The sequence below is a fragment of the Geotrypetes seraphini genome, chromosome 14 (assembly GCF_902459505.1).
Source record: "Geotrypetes seraphini chromosome 14, aGeoSer1.1, whole genome shotgun sequence".
NCBI classification, from domain to species: Eukaryota; Metazoa; Chordata; class Amphibia; order Gymnophiona; family Dermophiidae; genus Geotrypetes; species Geotrypetes seraphini.
Window position 1 is genome coordinate 71,787,194 of NC_047097.1, and position 18,010 is coordinate 71,805,203.

At 39.6% G+C, this 18,010-nt stretch overlaps 1 protein-coding gene across 4 annotated transcripts in view; it reads left to right on the plus strand.

Moving 5' to 3' along the window:
* LRRK1 (leucine rich repeat kinase 1) overlaps positions 1 to 18,010 on the plus strand; it is a 149,377-nt gene that overhangs the window by 5,017 nt on the left and 126,350 nt on the right. For all 4 annotated transcript variants that reach the window (XM_033919979.1, XM_033919978.1, XM_033919980.1 and 1 more), the window contains exon 2: positions 6,086 to 6,269. In XM_033919979.1, coding sequence (XP_033775870.1) covers positions 6,212 to 6,269 — 58 coding nt within the window. In that variant the 5' untranslated portion in view covers positions 6,086 to 6,211. The remainder of the gene's footprint in view (positions 1 to 6,085; positions 6,270 to 18,010) is intronic.

An 18,010-nucleotide genomic window follows, 5' to 3' on the forward strand; every position in this document is an offset into this window, starting at 1 on the left:
AGAAATTTGTTTTGAGAGATTTTTACATAACAGGAAGCTAAAATGCATCTTTGAGGAATTTTTGCCTGCCTCAGTTTTCCCATGGATGTATTAGGAAATATGCCTATTATCTGATACACTGCCAGAATACTTATAAAACTGGAGCAATTAATATCCTGGCTTGCTGTGTTTTTGTTAGAAATAAGTCTGGGCAAACAAGCTGTAGGTGGCATATGTTTATTAGACTAGCAGTACTTTTGTGATTGATTTTCAAAATATGTTTTCCTCACCACCTCCCATCCAAACAAGTCACTTTAGAATGAGCTAAGGGCAAAATTCCCGGATATACAAATAAACTGCAGGTTGCGTTACAAATATATTATTTATTTTCAAGGGTGATGTGTTTGCAGAAGAGAAGAAAACTGAGAGGAGGAAGATGTATGGCCCTTGAGAAAACCAGTGTTCTTTGTTAAGGGCCTTTGTTTATCAAGCTAAGTTTGAAAGGTTTACCTTTTAAAATTTTGATGGTATGGGGATAGTGAGTTTGTGTAACCATCCGGGTGGATTTTGAGAGGTTTTATGTGGCTTAGGAGACCTTTTACTAATTTTCATTAAGCACTAAGGCCCCGGATTCTCTAAACAGCACCATTGTTGGCGGCTGCCTTAAAAGTGACCGCCGATCACATGTCAATCATGCGATGTGGCTCCCTTTTATTGGGAACTTCACTGGCTGCTTGTTGAGGCTCATTAAATTCAAGTTTGGCTGTTTTTGCTTTAAAGCTTTATTTGGTTTGTCACTTCACAGGGGAGTGTAGCATGGTGTAACAGCAAACAAGGGGTAGCAAAAAGTGGTAGAAATGGAATAACACAACCAATAAAGCAAAGATAAGTACCTTGGCTTTATTTGAAGTTTTTGGGCAGTATGGGACTTTTGGATTGTTGTGATGGTCTTATGGTTGCTTGAACCCATTGAGCACGTAAGTGGTTGGACTGAGCACTTTATAAAACAAGTATTTTTATTCGTATATTTGATGGTAATGTGTACACTGTGATAAATTGTTGGAGAAGTATTTGCTTACACAGAGGGTTTTGTATTATATTTCTCCCTATTTTAGCCTATTTGATTTTAGAAATAGTATTTGGTAATGATGATTTGAAGGATCTGAAACAAATCATGGTCAACCTGAAGGATGCCATAGGGAAAATGGACAAACGGAAGAATAGCAAATCACCTGGACTGGGTGTTGTGTACCCCCAGAGTAATAAAAACTCAACAGTGAAATTGCAAATTTATTTTGATTACCGGTAATATTGGAGGGTGTTACCTAAATATTGGAGGGTGGCCAAAATAACTAAACTAAACCTTAAGTTTATATACCGCATCATCTCCATGGATGTGGAGCTCGGCACGGTTTACAAGAACTTAAAATATAGGAAGAGAAGGAAAAAAAAGGTTTACATGAACTTATATATAGAAGAGAAGAGTAAGGGGGGATAGAATTACATTTTAGTGAAAAGCCAGGTTTTCAGTTGCTTGCGGAATAATTGGAGGGAGCCCAGGTTTTAAAAAGAACTTTAGAGTGATTTGGGGAACTGTAGATAAGTGAGCCTGATGTCGGTGCCAGACACAATGGTAGAAGCTATTTTAAAGAATAAATTTAATGAATATGCATAAAAACATAAGCATTGCCTCTGCCGGGTCAGACCAGGGGTCCATCGTGCCCAGCAGTCCGCTCCCGCGGCAGCGCCCCAGGTCCATGACCTTTAAGTGATCCTTTACCTAAATCGTATATTCCCTATTCGTTTAGTGTCCTGTATAGTTACCCTCTGTCTGTATCCTTCAATCCCCTTCACCATAAGAACATAAGCATTGCCTCTGCCGGGTCAGACATGGTTCTGTGAGATGGAACCAACATGGATTTAGCCACAAGAAATCTTACTTTACCAATCTGCTACATGTTTAAATTAGTTAATAAACATGTGGATGGAAGTAAGTTGGTTGATTATGTGTATCTGGAATTTCAGGAATTTGACAAAGTCTTTCATGAGTGACTCCTGGGTAAATAAAAATGTGTTTATTTAACATATTTGATATACTGTCACCCAAATATTCATCAATTGCAATGGGTTAAATAGAGCAGTTAATACATCAAAATGAAAACATAACAAGCAAAACAACCCAAATGGATGAGACAAGATGTTACCAATAATTGTTCTAAACAACTAAATGTATCAAGGGATACAATCGTATATAACAAAAAATAATCCAATCCAAAACGTATTGTATATTAAGTTTTGGATTATTTTTTGTTACCAGTAATTGTTATGCAGAGGTCAATCAATCAATCAAAGGCAGAAGAAAATAAGTGAGTCTTCAAATCATTCCTGAACTTAGCAATATTAGTTTCTGAGCAAAGATAATTAGGAAGAGGTCTAGGGCCAAATTTTTAAAAACGCTGATTTACATGTGAAATCAATCTTGGCTTGTGATAACGAGGGGATCACTAATCGATTTTGTTATTGAAATCTTAGCATACATGTCAGGTAATAAGGAATAAGTAAGTTTGCTAAAAATTGGGGGCGGACTGAATAAAAAGCTTTGAGTTAAAACTAAAACTTTAAATTTCATCATCATTTTACTAGGAAGCCAGTGACCTTCCTTTAACAGAGGAGTAGCTGTGTCATACTATCTGGTTCCATTTATCATTTTTATTGCCAAATTTTGAATGGATTAAAATCTCTTATTCAAATATTGTGGCAGACCATGAAAAAGAGAATTTGCATAATCCAATTTACTCATTATCATAGCATGTGCAAGTGTGTGTAAAGATTTCTTATCTAAAATAGGCATGAGAGATCTAATCTGATGAGAGGCAAATCAACTACACACTAATGAGGACATATGGCTCTCAAAGGTCAATCTGGAATCGAGCAATACACCTAGTAATATCTTCAGTGTAGAACATAGAGTTAATTATTGACCAAGAATATGAGGGACAATAGAAAAGGTTTGGCCAGAATTTCATATTTATTTATTTAAAACATTTTTAATCCGTCTTTATCCAAGGCGTCTTACAATATTACATACAATATTACATAGCCTTCGATTTTGTAGGATTCAGTTTGAGATGGTGGTATTTAACCAGTGAGCAGCATTATGTAAACACTGATTTAGCAAATGAAGAGCTAGATTGACTGGATCTTAATAAAATAATTTGAATATAACTTGTATAAAATGAGCCCTGATTCCTGAATTAACAGTGCCAAACCAGGACATCACAGCTTCATTGACAGCTTCATCACTTGAAAACCAATGTTCACAGAGAGATTTCTTCATAACTCAGAACAAGAAATAATCCGAGGGAGCCAGGCCAGGACTGGTAGGATGGAAGGTTCAGCTGCTGAAACCCACATTCTTGGATGGCAACCTGTGATTGTTGTGACATGTGCACCAGTGCATTCTTGTGAAGAAGCAGCATGCCTGTTGTGAGTTTTTCTTGTCTTTTCTCCTTTATTGGCTCCTGCAAAGCGATCATTGTGTTGGCATAATTCTCCCCGGTTATGGTTGTCTTGTGTGGCATGAAATCCAGAAGCAAAAGTCTCATTCTTGATATATTCAGAAGACAGTTGCCATGATCTTGCCTTCAGATTTTTCTGTCATGAGCTTTTTTGTGGTGGGGAATGACTTGTGCTTCCACGGCATTGACTCCATTTTGGACTCAGGATCTCTGTGATAGACCCAAGACTCATCTCCAAATGATGAAAAAATATTCACTTGGTCTTCACGGAGCATCTCCAAGTTCTCCTGACAGCATTGGAGCCTAGTAGCCTTTTGACATGGCGTCAGCATTCTTGAAACCCATCTTGCACTAACCTTGGACATGCTCAACTTTTCATGAATTATTTTCCAAACTATCTGCCGATATGACCACTTTTTCAGCTATTCAAGAAGCCTTAATTCATCTGACAAAATTCTTGACTTTCTTGCGCATTTCTATGGAAGTTGCTTCCACAGGCTGTCCAGTGTGAGGGTCATCTTCAGTGGACTCTATCCCACTTAAACTGCTTGCTCTAAAATTTTACTTTGTAGGAAAATTGGGCAGATTCACCATAAACTGCAGTCATGAATTCATGGCTCTCCTTTGACTTTTTCCTTTCTTTTGTGAGAAATTTTATCATCGAACAGTGCTCCAAATCTAGCAGTTTCTTACTTGATTCACATGAGAACTCTCTTGACATGCTAATCCTGAACAACTGAACTAGATGCATCTCACTGTACCCATATTGCTTCAGTCTTCTGTGCCTTGTTGTTAGTTGTTCTGTGCCTTGTTTCCTAACTGTTATGTATGTTACCGTGCAACCTGTTCTGAGCTCCTTGGGGAGGACAATAAATAAAAGCAACGTACTTCTCTAACAACAAAAAGCTCTGATGTCTGTGTTCCTAGAGTGTAACTTGCTGCACACTATAACACAGAGGAATGAGAGGGAGAGATTCATGCAGTAGAAACAAAAAGAATTCCAGGAATGTTTACTGAAAATATGCCTTCATCTAGGTACAGGCAAAAGCTTGGGAAGAAATGTTCCAAGTTTCAAGTGAAGACACAGAAGGATTGCGAAGATCTGCAACGTGACATAAACACGCTCGAGGAATGGGCTGCGACGTGGCAAATGAGGTTTAACGTGAATAAGTTCAAGGTGATGCATGTCAGTAACAAAAATCTTAAAAAATACAGGATGTCAGGTGTGGTACTCGGAGAGACCCCCCCAGGAAAGAGACTTGGGAATACTGGTAGACAAGTCAGTGAAGCTGTCCGTGCAATGCGCAGTGGAGGTGAAAACGGCAAACAGAATGCTAGCAATGATTAAGAAGGGGATCACAAACAGATCAAAGAAGGTTATCATGCCACTGTACCGGGGCCATGGTATGCCCCCACCTGGAATACTGCATCCAGCACTGGTCGCCGTACATGAAGAAGGACATTGTACTACTCGAAAGGGTACAGAGAAGAGAGACTAAAATGGTTAAGGGGCTGGAGGAATTGCCCGAGATTAGAGAAACTGGGCCTCTTCCCTTGAAAAGAGGAGACACAGGGGATATGATTGAAGCATTCAAGATAACAAAGGGAATAGACTTAGTAGATAGACAGGTTGTTCACCCTCTCCAAGGTAGAGAGAATGAGAGGGCACTCTCTAAAGTTAAAAGGGGATATATTCTGTACAAATGTAAGGAAGTTCTTCTTCACCCAGAGAATGGTAGAAATCTGGAACGTTCTTTCGGAGGCTGTTATAGGGGAAAGCACCCTACAGGGATTCAAGACAAGGTTAGACAAGTTCCTGCTGAACTGGAACGCACGCAGGTAAGGCTAGACTCAATCAGGGTACTGGTCTTTGACCTAAGGGCCACCGCGTGAGCGGATTGCTAGGCACAATGGACCACTGGTCTGACCCAGCAGCAGCAATTCTTATGTTCTTATGCTGCAGAATTCAAAAGTAACTGCAACACTCTTATCTTTACCTTCGCAACCCCCAAATACAAAGCGTTACAATAATCCACCTTACTTAAAATTAGTGCCTGCACTACGGTATGAAAATCATAGTCCTGCAGCATCAGTTTCAATGTATACAACATTCTTAGCTTCCTGTATTGTCTTCAATATTTGGCTTTCCATAGACAACGAACTGTCCAAGCACACTCCCAACACATTCATCTCCTTCACCATCAATTACTCTCCCATCACATCCCAATTATCCCTCTGATTTTTCACAAGCATCATCTCCGTTTTATTCACATTCAACTTGAACCCATGATCATTCATTCCACAATCCTGCAATGCATGGGAATTCAGCAATGCATGGGACAAGCATAAATGTACTTTAAGGGAGAGGAAGGGATTGTGGAGTTCAGTATTTGATGGATAGACAGACAAGATGAGCCATATGGTCTTTATCTGCTGTCATTTTCTGTTTCTGTATTTCTCCATCAAAATGTGCATGATTACAGTGTGGGTACCTTGTGGCAAAACAGTGAAACAACCTCCCATCCATTGATCTATATGTATAGAAACATTATTTGAACTGCTGATAATTTGAAGTGTTTATTTTGCAGGGTGGATAACGATTCTGACCACTTGTATTTCCCAGTGAGAAGTGCCTGAAGACTGGCATGCACTCTTCCAGTACCCTATCATCTGAAATACTGTAGACTTGCAAAGTTCAACAACCAGATCCCATAATGTACTGGTGCGTGGGTGCTGAGGAATCCACAGAGGGAAAGATGACTCTGCAGGATGGTAAATAAGGAACTATTGTATTCTTTGTTGTAACCATGCTGTAGCCTCTTTAGGAAATGTGTAAACGGTGAAGTCCCTTCACAAAGCATTTTTACAATTTCATGTTATTGACAAGAAAACTAAGTCACTATGCTCTTCTTTTACATGAACCTTCTTCATTTCAGTTGCTGCTAGTTTCCAGTTAATGCAGTATAATACATTTCTTATATTCCATGAATTTCAAGATCACTTATTCATCAAAGATCATGATAAAAAGCTTGTCAGTTGTTGAGAATTTATAATAATAATAATAACAGTTTATATACCGCAGGACCGTGAAGTTCTATGCGGTTTACAATGGTTAAAAGATGTTACAAATTAAGTAAAATTAACAAAGTTAGAAGCTAGCTATTAACAGCTCTAGAGATCAGTTATTGTGGAGTAGGATTACAGGTACAAAATCCTTTATCCTAAATTCCAAGAACCGAAAAGCTCTGAAAACCGAAATGGCAAAAAGAGCTGCATATTCCACTCAGGTGGCAGAGAGAAGCAGAAAAGGAAGCAATTATCTTAGTCAGTAGCAGAGAAAGTTTGTGTTTGAAGCGGTTGAAGTGTTTAATATTTGCCTTATTTTAAAATAAAAATGTTTGGTGGCAATTTTATGGTCTTACGGTCTGTCGTTTTCTGACTTAACATTACCATTCCAAAAACCAAAATATGCCTGGTCCCAATGATTTTGGTTAAAGGATCTTGTACCTGTATAACATGGAAGCGAGTCAAGTTGGATGGCCAACTTTGGATGCACTTCTGAGATGCGCATGCAGATAAATTGGGCCATGGGCTCTGAATCAACAGTAATTGGGTACTGACAACCAAATACTGATATTAATTGGCATTCATTAAAACTTGCAGGAGTATCTGGCCGTGCGCTATCTATAAGGCGGAATCCATGCTAAATGCTATTTTGTATAAGGTGTGTACCCTGGGCACTGAATTTTTCATGCTTAAGTTTTGGCACCATTGTAGCCTGGTATGAGAACAAAGCTTCCAGAAGAGATTAGGGTTTTGCAAAATGTGAAAAGTTTTAAAAGTTCCTTAAAAACATGTGGATCTGGTCTGTATTTTATACACTCTTTGAATAAATATAATACTGTTTATTTTTCTTTAGATGAGATTTGTATGGTCTTAAAATTGTGTATGTTGAATTGGAATCCCTAGAAATGTTTTGATGGAGTGGAATATAAATAAATAAAGAAGTAAAACTATAGAAAATATAGGAGAGAATTGATATGTTCTATGCAAAGTTCTCCCTGAAACAGAAAAAGACAGTACAGGTAGAATATAAAGTGAGGCTAATCTATTCTGAAAATCATGCAAAATTATATAAAATTAATGTATTCTCCAGGAGCAGCCACTATAGCCAGAGTAGTGTCACCCAATCAACTGGCAAATACTCCAGAGCAGTCTAACCGCTATGTTTTGTAAAGTCTTTTTCATTTTCTCAGATCCACCAACATATATTAGGTTACAATAATCTAACTATACTAAATCTTGGACTTATATACCGAGTCATCCCTGAAAAACAAGGCTCGACTCGGTTAACAGTTGTTTAGTTAATATAAAGAATTAACCTCATGGAAACTTATCTGCTAGAAAATGCTGAAATAGTAGTTTTCAGAATTTTTTGAAGGGATAGACAGGATCTTATTTGAGAAGGTAGGTCGTTCCAAATTGTTGTTAGTAAATAAGGGAAGGAATGAACAATTTATTGATACATCTGACACCTTTTACAGTGGGAAAAGAAAGTTTAAATACATGGATAGTTCTGGAACTTGAAGATCTCAAAAAATTTAAAGCTAGAAAGACCAACGAATCAAAGATACCATGTAAGATTTTAAAAACTATGCAGGCACATTTAAAGTGAACTTTCAATAGAAAAGGAAGCCAATGTAAACTCAACAGAGGCGACAGATGGTCATACCTTGTTTTACCAAAGATCAATCTTACAGCGGTATTTTGAATTAACTGGAGTCTTTTTTTTTTCATTTCCTTTACTCAAACCCACGTAAATGGAGTTCCAATAGTCCAGTTGTGCTAAAATGATGAATTGGACCAAAATGGTGTTGATAAAACAGGTGACGGACACTTTTCAGTATACACAAACTGAAGAAACATTTCTTAATCAGATGGCTTACCTGACAATGGAAAGAGAAGAAGGAGTCTAAAAAGATTCCTATCACTGTAGAAGAAGACTCAATTGGCAGATAATCACTAGAATTAAGGATAATTGGAACTAGGAAGGTTTGCGATTTCTGGACCCAAACCAAAGTAATTTTGTTTTTATTGAGTTTAATTTCATTTGAACCAGATATGACCACAACTGTAATTTGGATAAGCAAGAATTTATGTTGGCTGTAAGATTAATCAATTTAGGGTTGACTTCAAGCAAAATAAAAATGTCATCTGCATAAGTAAATAGCAATTCGATAGGGCTTAGTTTATAAAATGTTAACATAGTCATGTAGATATTAAAGAGGATAGGAGATAGCGGGGAACTCTGGGAAACACTGCAATCCAGTGACCAAGCAGAAGATGTTGAGGCCCCCCCAAGTTCACTACATAGGACCATAATAAAAGAAATCCTTTGAACCAGGTAAGAACTTTTATCCTCCATGCCCATATCTGAAAGCAGCTTAACTAAAACATGATGGTTTACTACGTCAAAGGCTGGTGAAGGATCAAATTGTAGTAGTATGGCATAGCGATTCTGGGATAATAGGTTTTGAATCTTAGAAATCTGTGCTAAAATTAGAATGGAATCCATGTTTACAGGGCAAAAAAATTGAAAATTTATCTAGATAGCTTGAAAGTTGTTAGAAACGATTGACTCAATCAGCTTTTTCTATGTAATATCTTCAAAGATTGCTTGTTTGTATTTTACTGGTTTTAGAAAATTTTGCCATTGTTTTTTTTTTGTATTCTAATAAACATAATTTTATATTTGTTAACTCACCTCTGTAGCTGGTTGTAATTTAAATTGGTCCTGTTCTTTTCACTGTATGTATTTGAAAGTGAAACATTGCATTACAGGAATACTTGACTCCTCCCTGCAAAAGAGCTTCTGTTCTCCTGAATACAATAACTGTAAATACAATTAATCTTTAGAAATATTCAAATGGAAGACCCAATTCAACTCATTTGTGTTCGTTACAAAAAATATAAATTGGAAAGAACTGAAGAACTATACAAAAAAGGTACAGAATGTTTGTCTGTCTCTGGGGGCAAAATAACTCTGAAAATGTAATGCAATGGGATGAAACTTGGCATGTGGCATAATAGCCAACTTTTCTTTTTTTCCCCAAAAATTTTTATTGCAAGTTTTTTGAGTAGAGTATACAAACTCAGAAACAGAGCAGAAAACACAGCTCAATTACAATCAAGTCCTGGAACCCCTCAGAGAAAAAAACATCCTAGCTAGTAACAATAATCACCTCACTTAAGAGGGAACCGCTGCCTAAACCAAAACCCCCCCTTATCCAGCTTACATCCTACCACTTTCCATAAGTATTAACCTCCCCCTAGTAACCCACCAGATCCCCTACAGCGCCTCCCCCCCCACACTGCTAAACCCTCTCTCAAACTCCCAGAACTCCCCCATCTCCCCAATGCCCCCCACTTCCCTGAATACCACCATAGCTACCCCTACCCTATCTCATGCCCAGAGTGGAATGAAGATGCCCGCTAAGCTACATAGCTATTCCAAATTTTCTGATAGGGTCCCATGTGCATCCGACACATTGCTGTCATTTTACACATAAGATAGATAAAATCCAAACGAAGAAGCAATTGCCCCTGTTCCAGTAGCTTAACTGTGTGCCATATTCTAGCCCAGTGTTTTCCAACCTTTTTACACCTGTGGACCGGCAGAAATAAAATAATTATTCTGTGGACCGGCAAACTACTAAGACTGAAATAAAAAAAACACAATTACGCCCTGTCTCCGCAAGCTCGGCCCCCACAAACCATCTGATCCCATCCGCAAAAGCCTCAGTTATGATTTTATATTGAACATATTCCAGTACCTCCCCTCTTTTCCCCATCTTAATCCAGCAGATACCTTCCATCACCCTACTCCCTCCATTCTGTATTCAGCATCTTCTCCTTGTCTCCCTATTCTCCCTTCATCATGTCCAGCATATCCCCTCTGTCTCCCTACTCCTTCTACCCATGTTCAACATCTTACTTCTGTCTTTATACTCCACCCTCCTGTTCAGCATTTTCCATATCTCTCTACCCCCTGCAAGGTCCAGCATCTGTCTTTGTGTGTCCCTATTCTTCCAACTCCCTCCTAGTTCCAATAACTATCCTCCCCCAAGGGGATCCACCATCTACCTTCTGTCACACCAATCCCCCCCCTCCTGGGTCTACCATCCCCTTCCCACAACACCTATATCACATTTTTCCCTCTCCTCATAATCCAGCATCTCTTATTTTCTCCCTTGGCTGCTGGCCCCGATGCACTCGATTGCTATCAGCCCTGCCTTTGACCCTGGTCCTGCTAAACTTGGCAGCAATAACAAAGACAAAACCTACCCTACCTTCAATTGTGGTCCCGCTAAATCAGACGGCAAGAATGAAGACAGAAGCCACTGGACCTTTCTTCTTGCCTGCATTGTTATTCGCTACAAGTTCTGCCGGTCTCTATCCTGTCCCTCAAAAACAGGAAGTCGCTTCAGAGGTGGGTGGAATCAAGATCGGCAGAGCCTATAGCGATGCAGGCAAGAGGAAAAGTCCCGCGGTTTCTGTCTTTCTTTTCGCCGTCCGTTTGTAGCAGTACCGCAGCCGACCCTAACGCCGGCCCTGGAAGGGAAAGGGTAACAGATGCCCGACAGGAAATTTAATTTGTAGATCTCGCGGCCCTGCACGGACTGGCAGAAATTTTCTGTGGACCGGCACTGGTCTGCGGACCGGCGGTTGAAGAACAGTGCTCTAGCCAATGCCACCCTAGCTAACATAACCACAAAAAGGGTAAACTGGTGCTCCTGAGGTGCAAACCCAGGTAGTAAGCAAACAACATTCAATTAAAACAGGAAAATGTTTCCCCAAAATTTGGACTATCAATTGCCCTACCATATTCCAATAGTCCTTAACCCTAGGGCAGGCCCACCAAATATGCTGAAAAGTTCCCAGTTGCCCACATCCCCTCCAACATCTATCAGAAGATGAGACCCTGAGGAGAATCAGGTACCGGCGGTAGTACATTTTGAAACCATTTTCCAAAAGAGAAGCAGAAATAGGCAGTGAGAAGAGGCATCTATAACACCCCATTCCTTCTCCGCCAATGATCTCCCCCACCTCCCTTTCCCAAGTATGTCTTTAACTATCCTCAGGTGCCTCCCGGAGTAATAAAGCTCGATAGAGACGAGAAATACCCCCTCAATCTACACCCTTCTGCAACACCAATTTCAATCTAGTTTCCCCCAAAACCAAATCCCAGTAAGCCTTTTTTTGTAAAAAAAAGTCTGAATTGCGCATAAGGTAACACTTCAGAGTGCAAGAGCACATAAATGTAAATGATCAAACAAAACTATTCCTCCAAACTTGCCCAACCGTGCGCAGCCCCGCTTGACCCATTGAAACCGAACAGGGTCCTCACCCCTGGGAGAAAATCCCTCTAAAAGACTACTCTGGAAACATTTTCCTGTCAAGAAGGAGCGCCCAAGGTAATCTCCACAGAGATATCTGATAAGATTGTTGCAGATCTCCCTCAGGAAAGCCTGCTCCAAATGCATCCAAGGACGACCCTCATACCCAATCCATGCCGCCACTTCCTGCAACAACGTTGCCTGATAAAGAAGAAAATTGGGAACTTCCATCCCTCCCTTCTGTTTGATCTGAAATAAGGGAGCTATAATAGCCACCTTTTCAAAGTGATTAGAGGTGCTAAGCCCACAGTGAATTCCCCTTCCCTGGACAGTGAAATTTGCTCCACATTGGGGGTCCTCAAACACCCAGATCATCCAAGGAGCTAGCATCTGTGCCCTCTTTTGAAATGACCCCATAACATGGCAACCTCAGGATCTTCCAATTTTCATTTTGCCACAATAAATTCTCAGTGTCGCCTGTACCCATGAACCAAGTCATATGGGAATCCACCTAGCCTATCTTGTGCACGGAAGATATTAAAACAACAGACAGACACACCGATGAACACAACCTCCACTTATTTTCTTATAAATAGTGCCAAAAACAGAGAAGAAAAAAATGATAAGGCTGAATATCAAATAAGGTGTGAGATACTGCATTAAAAAAGAGTTAGTAGACAGATGAGAGGAGTCTGGAGGCCATGAACCACCCTCAGTTTTTATGTTGGAGAAATCGGAGGAGCCAGCAGAACTCTCCTGCCATTCATGATCTGTTGCAGAGGCCAGTAGGTGCACATTGTGACCCTCTGGTGCCTGAAATGTTGTTTTGAGCTCTGTGCTTGTGAGAGGAGGGATGTGGAAAGGACTACAAAGTCCTGACCTGCAAGCTTTGATTTTGAAAACACAAAGACTGCGGCAGCTGCAGAATCAGGGTAGCTGTAGGCACTTGTGGTGAATCTCACCACAGCTATAAATAGTTGCAGAGTGGGTGGAAGTGAAAGGTGCACACTGCATAGAAGATTGCACTCTGAGGGCTGAGCCGAGCAGTAAGGCAGAAATAACCTTTTTTGCATCCTGTCAAGTAGTGAAGCTGAGAGATGTATTGGAAATGTAGGTCTTATGAGGAACAGGCCAGGCTTGTCCTACCCAGAAATGAGTGTTCTGATGTTGCATTAGGCCAGGCTCTTAGGTTCTGCAGAGATGTGCAACTTGCATCTCTGGGTTATGGTCGAGGAGATGTCTTGGTCTTCACGGTGCACCTTTTTAAAAGTAACTGTACTGTGATTCTGATCAACTGTTAGACTTGAATAAATGCCTCACGAAGTTGGGAATTTTCAAACAACCCACCTGTGCATCATTTTTTATAATTTTGGAGCTAGTCCTTGAAGAGATGTATACAGATGTGTGTGTCTTAACTTTCAAATGAAAACTTACATGTGCAGTTTAAAAAAAAAAATCTTGTTTTGGTTGGCCTTTCTGATTTTTGGCAAACAAAACAACAAAGGTGACCAATTGGTGCTCAGTCTCTTTTATTGTGATTGACTCGACACAATCGTGTTTCGGCCCACAAGGGCCTGCCTCAGGAGTCTTGTAATGAAATCATGACAGTTAAGATGCACAAATTCACAAAATCTTTTCAATCATCTTATAAAACACCACTCCTTTGTATGCTGGAGTATGCTGCTGACTGCTGCTCAAAGAACCAGCGTATGCTACTGCCCGCAGCTGAATGAAAGTGAGATATCGATTTTTGAACATTTTTCAGTAGGAACTTTTTTTTTAAACTGGTAGAAACGGTTTGGTTTGATATAACAGCTAAAGTGGAGGGCGGCCACACAAAACTCAAAGTCCTAGATTTCAAACGTACGGACTTTAGTAAAATGGGGAGCATACCTGAAGAAAGAGCTTTTAGGACGGGACAGCATAAGAAAAGTGGAAAAACAGTGGTCTAAACTGAAAGGAGCAATAAAAATGGCTTTTGAGAGGAGGGAAAATAAATAAAAACAAGAGAAAAAGGAAACCGAAATGGTTCCCTAAACTTGTTGCGGAGAAAATAAAGGCAAATGAGCTGGCGTTTGTGATATATAAAAATACCCAAGAAGAGGAGTACAGAAAGGACTACAGGGTGAAACTGGAAGAAATCAAGAGAGAGATACATCTGGCGAAAGTGGAAGAGCAAATGGCTAGGAATGTAAAAAAGGGAGACAAAATTTTTTTCAGATATATTAGTGAAAGGAAGAAGAAGAAAAATGAAATTGCTGAGAAAAGATGTAAGGTAGATCCCATGCCAGAAATTCAGAGGAACTGAAAAACATCACAGTGGACTTGAAGATACAAAAAGCCCAAACCGACAAGCTAAAGAGCAGCAAATCACCAGGACCAGATGATATACTAGAGCAATGGTTCCCAACCCTGTCCTGGAGTTCCATCAGGTCAATCGGGTTTTCAGGTTAGCCGTAATGAATATGCATGAGAGGGATTTGCATATAATGGAAGTGACAGGCATGCAAATCTGCTCCATGCATATTCATTAGGGCTAGCCTGAAAACCCGATTGGCCTGATGGTCCTCCAGGACAGGGTTGGAAACCATTGCTCTAGTATATCATCTGGTCCTGGTGATTTGCTGCTCTTTAGCTTGTCGGTTTGGGCTTTTTACATCTTCAAGTCCACTGTGATGTTTTTCAGTTCCTCTGAATTTCTGGCATGGGATCTATCTTGCATCTTTTCTCAGTGAAGACTGAAGCAAAGAATTGATTGAGCCTCTTGGATATAGTCTTGAGTTCCTTGAGTGACTCTCTTACTCCTTGATGACCTGGTGGTCCAACTGACTTCCTCACAGGCTTCCTCCTTTTAATGTTTGTGTGACAGATACTGCACAACTGCAAATTAAAATAATTTAATTAGCCCATCTTTGCCATACTCCAATGATTAGATGGTTTGAGCCAGTGGTTTAGTTTCATTACCACTGTTGCTTCTTACTAAAGCAGAAGAGGAAGGCAGGAGGCGAAGTATTGATCTGTCTCTTAGGCAGCTGAATTATGGCATCGGTGAGAACAAATCCACATTACTGGTCAGTAATAAAAATTATGGGCTCCAAGCCAGTAATTCTTGTACCATACACTTTTAATAAATTTGTTTCTTAAGGCCTGGAGCAATTTTACTTTAATTGTGTGGCCCACGAGAGCAGTTAAATGATTATTGTAGTCTGCTGTTCCAAAATCTTTTTGTGTGTGTGTGTGTTCAAAGTGAAGCCTATAACTGAGAATGTTTGTGCTTATCCTCTGCTTTCAGTTACAGCTGAACAGAGAGGGACTGTGGCTGACTGTGCATACATTCAATCAGTGATCAGGCAGGGTGGGAACCTGGAGAGCCTGTGCTTAACAGTACTTAGAGCAGGCTTCTGAACCCAAAAACATCTTCATATGCTCTTAGGGAGAGAAGAATTTTTTAAACTATTGCACTGCTCTGTCAGAGCTACCAATGTGTATCTTCCCATGAGACTAATCACATTCTATGCTTCCACTATATCTGCACAATGCAGCCAATCAGGACAGGCCCCAATAGAAGTTTGATGTGAGCCCAGTACCAGTAGGTGCTGAGCGGGTTAATTTACTTCTTGATAAGACTTTTAATGTGACAATGTTTTTACTGCACTTCACTGAATCTCTTTCCACCCAGCATTACATGTAAAAGGGGAATTATCCTAAGTGAAGGGGAAATACATTTCACAGCTTTGTCTGCTGAAATCACTGGGATTACAAAAGTATAGTGCATGTTGTAAACACATTGTGAGGACACCATCACCAAGATTTTTTTCTATCATCCCCCCCCCCCTTTTTACTAAAGTGTAGTGCAGTTTTTAGCACCGGCTGTGGCAGTAATAGCTCCTACGCTCATAGGAATTCTATGAGTGTTGGAGCAGTTACTGCTGTGGCCGGCACTAAAAGCCACGCTACACTTTTGTAAAAGAGGGGATAAAGGGTCAAAAGCCCATAAATTGGATTTGTGTTCATATTCTGCAGCAGAGCAGCATTTGCTTATAGATTTGCCCCCCTTTTATCAAACTGTCCTAGAGGTTTGTAGCGTAGGCTGGCATGGTAAATGCTCCAACGCTTATAGAATTCCTGTGAGCACCTACCTTGCAGGTCCATGCTAAAAATCCTCTAGTACAGCTTGATAAAAGGGGGAAGGGGTTAATTTCCTGTAACTTCTGGAAGGGAAGACATTTTAAAAAAAATCTTTATCTTTATTGAATTTTCAAAATAATCACAAGATAACCTTGTTCAAGGAAATCAGTTGTAAAAGGTACAAGTAGAAATTAAATCAATTCTCAAAAGAAACAAATTAAACTTTCTTAGACCACAATCAATCCTTGGAGAATTCCTGGAAAATGTGAAGAGAAACAATAATTCTTACAATAACTTGATATAAAAGAATAGGTTTAGCAGTAAGGTTCCCTGTACGACTTAATTAACACTAGCAGTAGACAGCTTCTTCATATCAAGAAATGTGCGCAAGTGTTCAGGTAAAAAAAAGACATATTTAACTGCAAGATACTTGACTAAACATTTACATGGATAGGCTAAAAGAAAAGTTGCCCCCAGCGTCACTGTCTCAGTTCTAATTGCCAAGAAATGTTTACATCTCTTGTGTTTGTCTTGCGACGTCTGGGTATATCCAAACCACTGTTCCTGTGCACGCGCACACAAATTAAAATAGCGCGCACAAAAAAATAAATTTTTGCCTAAAATGATTTTCACTGCTAAAATGAAATGTTACAGAAGACCAGCTGTTCCGATTTCCCATTTATCACATTTATTGAAGTGCTATAATATAAATTTTAAGTCATTCACGTGATTCCGTTATCTTTGGCAGTTGAACTTGATACGTCATGTGCCCCATAGGGCTATAGCCTATGGCCCATAGGATATGAAACTAGTTCTGCCATATTGTTTATTTCGTGGAATTGTAGTGTGCAGCGTGGTACTGTGGTTGTATAACTGTATTCGTTTATTAAATTGCAACCAGATATAACTCTTAAAATGTCTAAACCGCGAATGGTGAAAAGTGTAAAACGCAAGAGAGCTGCAACAGCTTTTAGGTCTGAATGGCTTGAAGAAATTGTTGAAACGGAGACACCGGAATCTCGAAATACATTGTGTGTTCGACTGTGTGAAATATTTACCTATGACGAAGACGATGGAGTTGTATGTTGTTATTGTCAAGATGCCAAAGCAACTGGAAAATTCTCTACTGGAAAAATATGGGATGATGTTTGGAAACTGGACTTTCTGAAACGCCATCTATCAAGTAAATCTCATATCGACAGTATTAGGAAACTCAGAAGTAAAAAATCTGAATTTAAGAGGGGGACTGGTTGACATGTTGCTTGAAAGCCCAACCAAAAAGAAAACAGGCAAATTAGTAATGAACGGAAGCGTTCCAGTCCTGATGAAATTAAGGTTCTTGTCGACAGTGTTGTGCTGGCCATTAAGATGAATATCTCAATGCTCTCTGTTCAAGATATCAATGAGCACATGGTGAAGTATGTTAGTATACCTGATAGCTGGAGAAGCAAAAACTATGCGTTTGAATTTCTTGGAATTATCAATGGCATCGTGCAAGATAATCGTATGGCAGACATTAAATTAGTAACGTATCGTAAGTTAACTGTTGATGAAAGTACAGACATTTCTATCAACAAGTACTTAATACTCTACTTTAAGTATCGACCAGTCAATTCAAATGAGTATAGGACATCATTTGGTGGGATGCTACAGTTGGAAGCATGTGATGCTACATCAATAGTAACAGCAATTAGGGAATTCTATAGGAAACATGAATGAGACCTGAATAAAATGGTTATGTTCACCTCTGATGGTGCCTCTGTTATGTTGGGCAAAATAGATGGTGTTGCAGCACAGCTGAGAAAAGACATTCCACATTTAGTGCAGCAACATTGTGTTGCACATCGGGAAGATTTGGGACTTTCTGATTCATGGAAAAAAGTAAAATTGATGAAAGAAGTAGAAACTGTAATGAGAACTGTGTATACAGTGTTCTGTCAGTCTTAACTAAACAATGCAAATTTCAAGAAATAGCAGATGCATCTGAAT